This window comes from Triticum dicoccoides, chromosome 5B (assembly GCF_002162155.2).
Source record: "Triticum dicoccoides isolate Atlit2015 ecotype Zavitan chromosome 5B, WEW_v2.0, whole genome shotgun sequence".
NCBI classification, from domain to species: Eukaryota; Viridiplantae; Streptophyta; class Magnoliopsida; order Poales; family Poaceae; genus Triticum; species Triticum dicoccoides.
In genome coordinates this window covers 461596253-461603818 of record NC_041389.1, presented here as the reverse complement: position 1 = coordinate 461603818, position 7566 = coordinate 461596253, and the positions used below count along the sequence as shown (strand labels likewise).

The 7566-nt window shown below is 42.5% G+C and overlaps 1 protein-coding gene across 1 annotated transcript; it reads right to left on the bottom strand.

Annotated features, from left to right (window-relative positions):
* Positions 1-1719: 1719 nt before the first annotated feature.
* On the bottom strand, positions 1720-6820 carry LOC119305761 (serine carboxypeptidase-like 7). The gene is made up of 14 exons (XM_037582196.1): positions 6509-6820; positions 6296-6435; positions 4825-4901; positions 4620-4745; positions 4433-4535; positions 4182-4219; positions 3977-4078; positions 3828-3908; positions 3607-3741; positions 3413-3484; positions 2501-2619; positions 2306-2419; positions 2057-2102; positions 1720-1948 (listed from the first exon to the last, which is right to left on the bottom strand). Exons 1-14 carry the CDS (start codon positions 6640-6642, stop codon positions 1865-1867), a joined length of 1371 nt encoding a protein of 456 aa, XP_037438093.1. The 5' UTR covers positions 6643-6820; the 3' UTR covers positions 1720-1864.
* Positions 6821-7566: the final 746 nt, after the last annotated feature.

Sequence of the window (7566 nt, the reverse complement as noted above, 5' to 3'; positions counted from 1 at the left end):
CGACAGCTGGGTCCACGGTTGCACGCAAGGAAATGCCTCCTTATTACGTGCAAAATAATGATTCCTTCACCTGACATCAGAGACCCACCGAAAGGGCCTCTGTATTTCGCGAAAAAAGTGTTACAGCCGCTGACAGCTCAGACCCACCAGCTATATCTTCGCACGCAAGGAAGTGCCTCCTTATTGCGCACAAAAAAATGAATAGTCCCCCTGTTAGATGGGACCCAGTATAGTGGCAGGCTGACTTGTGGGTCTACTAAGTTGACGGGGACGGAGGGCTTTGTCAACTTAGTCAATATGCACGATTCTAGCTCTAGTGACCGTACGATGTCCATCCAACGGCCGTAGTGCTTCTTCAACCTCTGGTCTTCTTTCTCCAGCCGCCCAAACCAGCGCCGGTCGTGCTTCGTGCTCCTGCCTCCCGTGGCCGCCTACTACTCCCACCGCTGGCCGGGCCATCCCTCTACTCACCCACACCCCCTGTTATTCTGCGGCGATGGCAGCCTCACACCGCAGCGAACCAGTGAACTCTCGTACTCCTCTACGCGTGGGCATCCACTGCCGCGTCTTCCCCGGCTCCGCGTCGTCCCCTTCCTAGGCCTCGCCGTCGTCCACCACCCTGGTGCTCTCGGCGCGGCGTGGTCAACATGGTCAAGGAACGGCTTCCATCAGTCGTGGACTGTACGTGGAGAGGCTGACAGCTGGGTCCACGGCCGCGGCAAGGAAGTGTCTTCTTATTATGCGCAAAATAATTATTCCTCCACCTGACAGCAGGGACCCACCGTATTTTGCGAAAAAAACATTTCCCCTTGACTGCTGGGACCCACCAGCTACATCTTCGCACGCAAGGAAGTGCGTCCGAAAAAAAAAACGATTCGCCCCCCTAACTGCTGGGACCCACCAGCTACATCTTAGCATGCAAGGAAGTGCCTGATAGTCGGGACCCACCTGGTCGAAGCGTACGTAGCATTGTCATTCTGGTTGCGAACGTGTACGTACATATATACTGGTGGATGTAGAGGCGTGTACGTGTCGTAGTAGAGGCGCGTACGTGTCGTAGTAGAGGCACGCACGTAGCACGTACACGTACGTACAGCGGCCAGTGTGCAAGAAAGAAAATACGGCCACGTATGTGTACATACGGGCGGGGTCTCGAACGCCTACTCGCGCATACATACGGCCAGGGCTCGTGTACATGGCTGGGTCGGAACGAAGAAACAGCGTCATCGTCGTGTTCATGGGGAGGCAACGGAATGCGTCGTGTTCATCGGGAGGCAACGGAACACGTGGGAGCCAACCGGCTGGGTCAGAACGGAATGTGTGGTCGTATTCATCGGGAGGGCTTGGACGGAACAGGCGATGGAAACGAGTCCTGGCGTACTGCAGAACGGAGGAAATGGCCTTGTGTTCGACCGGCCACGTTCGAAACGGGATCCTGTTCATCGGGAGGGGTCCGGCGTACCGCAAAACGGAGGAAAGGACCTCCTACGGTCGAAACGGGGGTCCTGTTGATCGGGAGGGGTGTGGCGTACCGCAAAACGGTTAATAAAATTCACACATGTCTATGGTCAGGAAACATAACCATCTTTGATTAACGAGCTAGTCAAGTAGAGGCATACTACGGTCTTTTCTATGTATTCATACATGTACTAAGTTTTCGGTTAATAAAATTCTAGCATGAATAATAAACACTTATCATGATATAAAGAAATATAAATAACAACTTTATTATTGCCTCTAGGGCATATTTCCTTCAAATGCGTCTTGTGAAAAATGGTCCACCATTTGAAAAATAGCTGTTGGAGCCATGCCTTTTATTGTACATGAAAAACCCAAATGAACCGAACATGGCAAATACAACACATCACAACGGCTTATTATCCAACCAACGTTGAGCCATGGCAAGACTTTCCCTAGGCCGATACTCTATGGCTGAGTGGCCACCACCCTGTGTAAGCAATTAACCAACAATTATTGCAGTGTCACATTGTTTCTTCTATGGTCCAATCATATCAGTAACTTTATATCACAGAATGCAAAATACAAGATAACGTACCTTTAGTGTCGCAAATGTCAAATGGTTGGCATATGTGATTGTAAATCTACACCAAAGACAACACAACCAAAAGAACAAAATTAAAATATCAAGCATGTACTCTTTCCACAAATTCATCTTATCTATTAAGGTTAACCTTTTTTGGTCTATGTTAAAGCTGCTCTACATCCTAGTGTATGTGGCAGAAAAATAAACAGAAATATTATATCCCCCTTCTGAGGAATCAGAATACATATATACACAACTTACCCTCCAGCCTGGCCACCGAGATGCCATGCTCTCCAGTCATCGACTATTGAGAAGTTGAAGGATCTAATCCACGCATGTGTTCCCAAAAATGGTATCACAAGATCATGATCCCCGCTGCACTTAGAGGTGATGATTTAAAGGCATTGACAAATTTTCAATCAGCACATGTAAATACCAAGGAGAGGAAAATTGTACCTAAACACAAGTGCACGGTAGCCCCTGATTGTGAGGTTGAAATGGTACTCTATGCTGCTCAAGAGATCAAATGAATAGGGCATACTTTTTCTGCATCTCTTAAACTCTCCAATTGTTCCCTAGATGGATGTGATGAGTCAACAAGTCAACAATGATCAGAAGTTTGGAAATTTTACAAAATTTATATTATGCAAAGGTTAAGCTACGGTGGTTCTCACATGTCTACTCTCAATAGCTAGAAATTGTTAAAGCATCATTTATTTTTATGAGTCCGAACTAGAACGATGTGAAATGAATATATTACTCAATTTAGGACCATTTAGTCTATGTTGCTACATGAAATGGCTATGTTTATTCAACTCTAGGGCCATTTAGTCAATATTGTAGCATGCTTATGCCGAAAGGCCCACTAAACCAGCAGTCTGGCCATGTTGGTTTATTATACACATGTCAAGAACTAACATGGAGTAAGATTGTCAACATGGAGTAAGATTGTCAGATCCAATAAGAGTTGTACCACACCCGTACTCCCTCCTTCCATCTATATAGGGCCTAATGCGTTTTCAAGCCCGCCTTTGACTATTGACAAGATTAACAGTACATGAGATGTATAATTTGAAAATTATATCATTGGAAGCTCCTTTCATGTATGAATTTGACGGTATGCTTTCTGTAAGTTGCATGTCACATATTATTGCTTTAACATTTGGTCAAAGTTAGCCTCAAAAACGCATTACGCCCTATATAGATGGAAGGAGGGAGTAGTTGCAATTAACTAATTTAGATGACATGATATGGTGACAAAGCAAACTAACTATCTCATAATGCTAGCTACTTGATCATGTATGTATTTTTTTTTCAATATGTATGCGTACGTAGCATAAAGGAAAAATAGGTCATATGATTGGTTACATGCTTCACCCCAAGAGCGTCTCTGGTGGAATTGTCATTCGCCCAAATGTTGGATAGGTAGTAACGGTATGCCTGTGTATGAGAGTGCAACCGTACACAAATTCATGTCACCATAACAAAAAATGAAATTCATATCAAATTTTAAAAAACTTCTATAAAATTATCGTTGCTGGGTAAATACAAGAGTAACTTACGAAACAATTGATGGTAGGTTGTTCAGGAGACAGCTCGCTTAGCTGAGCATTTTCTTCTAACATAAATCTATGTCTTAAGAGATCCCATACACATTTGACACCCACGATATATCCTTCGTCAATTTCAGAAATGAGCTGCACTTAATACAAGTGGCCAATATAATGTACACATGTACAATGTTAGCTTGTACAAGTAACTTGGAACCTAGTAGGAATCTTACATCTTCAATAGTATTTAGCACCATGTCACACGGTTTATTCCTTGGTCTTATATAACTTCCTTCACAGTTCCCCACTGCAGCCTTTGGAAAAGGAGAAGGGAAAAAATATTATCACTGCAATTTATAAATGTGTGTGAATATGGAATTACCTCATATATTTGATCAGATATAATTCCAACACCATGAGCATATTGTGCTCTGAAATTTCTATCATAATCTGAGCCTGTCAAAGGGTTGCCGACTAGATAGCCCTGTTAACACACCTTTCATTCATTACCATCACTTATTGTAGTTTATAAAATGAAAGATTTTGGACATAACTATTAGTTGCTTTAAGCCTGATTAATTACTTGCCTTGAGATTAATCCTGGGTTGCTTCCCATGTTCGATTTCTGAAGCCAAAAAGAAAATCACGTTAGAACTACTACTAGGATAAAACACCATGATTAATCACAAGGAACTCCAAAAATGAATTGACACTTGTGTCTATTTACTATATACATATATTAACGGAAGATTAATGCAAATTTGTAAAAATTCCTTTACCGCAACTTACATTACCAGATGATATCCTTGTTTATTTTAGAGTCAATGTCCAGACTTACCTTGTGAAATGTGGTGTGCGATAAATGGAGTCATCATTCCAGCATATGAACTTCCTCCAACAAAGAAAGGGTTTGATTGGTAGTGTGGGTGATCGATAAACCACTACATCAAGATGCATAAGACGATGAGAAATTCACACACATTTTTTTCAACTGCAGATACCTAACAAAGATAGATAAGTTTCACCTTGTTGAGAAATGTTACAACATGCATAGAAAACGAGAAATCCCCAACATCACGATAACCTTCCACATCACGTGCGTAGGAGAAACCCGTACCCACTGGAGAATCCAATAAGATGATGCTTGCCGTCTGAATATAAAATATATGCTTACTAGAATAGAGATGTAGAGAGGGACATCATCAATGTTAAGATAAAATAACATCTCACCTTGGACCATGAATAGGGATTATAGGCCACCTGTGGCAAGCTACCATTATAAGGCGCCAACACGAATTTCATAGGACCTGTTAAGCAAATATCACTAAGGTATATCTCATGTAAAATATATAAAAAGATCAACCCGCTGGTGAAAGCTCCATGAGGTGCTTAGTGAGAGAAACTGGTTATTTGGTGAGCAAATCTAGCAAAACATGACATCATGTTATTTAAGTTTTGTAGAAGCTGACATATTCAATCGTTTTCAACAAAATTTGGTTGTGTATTTAGTCATCTAGAGTAGTGGCGGGAAAGGTGCCTTCCACTATCTAAACCATGAAGTGTTGCATGCACTCTCGCATAGGCAAATGTGTAGGATCTACCGGGTGCTACACTTCTATTGTCTAACTCAATAGCTTGCTAAGGATTTGCGCCCACATGTTGTATTCCAAAGGTATATATCTTAACTTTAATAATCTTTGAATTGAATTAAATACAAGGGTCACATTCGACAACTTTTAAGGGTGTTAACCAAGTCCCAAGTCATTTGACAACTAACAAGGTTCCCTCACACATGTGGATTATTGCACACGATCGGAGTTTGAATCAGAAACAACCAACATGGTGGTTGAAAATTTGTACCAAGTAATATCACTGATCAATCATGGATATATTTATTACGGGTTTCAGTTCTTCAACATATATGTCAACATTTTAGTCTAATGTTTTGGATTTTGTATGGATCAAAATTTTCCCTTCCCAGAAAACCAAGAACTCCATTATACTAATTATGTGAACTTTGTGAAAAAGACATTCACTGATCTAAATGAGAATGTTAAGTAGAAAACTGATAGTTGTATTATATCAGTTCTGGGAAATTTCATGAAACTAAATCCAGAAATTTAGCCGTTCTACGAAAAGGTGGACAAGGCATAGGTTTGTAATTATTGTGCAATAATTCATGTAGTCCAATGCTAATTTTAGTTATTTCCTATAATCAATGTAGTCACCCTTTGACCAAAAAGACTTTCGTCTCACTTTATAGATAAAAGCAACAACCGAGTACATAGGTAACACACATACACCAACCCGCTGCAGTCACCCCCTTGGCCTTTAGTCACTCATAAGAGTGATTTCTTATTATTAACTATCGATCCATTAAGAGAAGTGGGTCGCAGCATTTTCTTTTTTTTGTAAATTTCACAGGTCTGTTAAAAGGTGCCAGATTTTGTAACACAACCCGATACACATTTGCAAACTCGGACGATTTGCTCATCTAGCCTTGAATTAGAGATGAGTAAAATGCATCCACGGTCATTCTTTATCTTAATCTGATGTAGTAATTGATCACAGAAGTGAGCTTCACTCTTTATCTTAATCTGATGTAGTAATTGACAGCATGGTGGCTTGCTTCTAGCAAGCTAGCTAGCTAATAGCCTAATACACCTACAGAGACAAAAGGAACGGAGGATGAGGGTCTCACCAACTTCGTAGAAAATCAAGCTAGAGCAGCCGGGCCCTCCCGTCAGCCACAGGACGACGGGGTCCGTATCGGGGCTCCTCTCCGACTTGACGAAGTAGTAGAAGAGCTCCGTTCCCGTCTCCTCGTCCACGTTGACGTACCTGCAGAATCAGAAGAGCGCTTAGAGAAAGAAGCAGCATGGAAGCTTGCAGGAAGAGGCAGAAACTTGGTTACCCGGTCTCCAGGTGGAACGGAAGGCGGCCATGGAAGCCGGGGAGATGGGTCACCACCGTCACCGACCGCGAGAGCGGCAGAAGAAGAAGAGCCAAGGGGACGACGAGACTCAGGAAGAACAGGGAAGCAGCCATACCCTTGCGCAGCTTCTCGCGAGATGGTGTGCAGCGGCATCTCTTTTTTCCTTGTCCGTCGTCGACCTTATACAGCTCAGGTTGGATGCGGATCTGGCAAAATAATGACTGACACGGCTAAAAATCAGGAATCGTAATGACGCTCGCTCCCTCTAGATCTGTGCTGTGCCTGCAATTTCGCCACTCTCCATGGTAGCCTGCCATCTCATTACAACTCTCCTCTGCATGTGTGCATGCAAGAGCCGTGACCACGCTGGGGTGGGTAGCCTATTTTTTAAGCTTTGTAAGGCTGGTCATAGTGAGAGTAACATAGGTAGTAACATAGATGCCACATAAGCAAAAATGATATTGTGGCAAGTAGTTAATGAGGAGAGAGGCAAATAGAGTAACATAATATGTTACCATCACATAGCGGTTTCCAATGCATAATGAGTCTACAAAGTAATAAATGAAGGCAACTATATTACCACACCTATGACACTACCCACTATGAAGGTAGTAACATAGACTAGTAACATACGTATGTTACTAGTCTAAGTTACTTCCCACTATGACCAGCCTAAGCTTGGACTAGAATATGCCACCCTCGCAGAGGGCCACGTGTACTACTTAGGCTGGTCATAGTGGGAAGTATTTCCTATGTCCGGATGTATTAGGCCCGTGAGCAACCTCAGCACGTCCCTTCCTATTAGGCCCCATAATTAAGTATGCAATTAAGTAGCATTGGAAAAGTAGAATATTACTCCTATTCATGCGCTGGATGGATAATTAAGATGAGAGAATCCGTAGCTCATAAATCTCACTACCATGCAACCAATGCATACGTAGCATGCATGTCTAGGAGCAACCGCTGCAATTAATTGCGGAGGGCAAACCATCCATGCCGTTTGATTAGATGCAAAGCACGAGGTTTTTACGGGAACT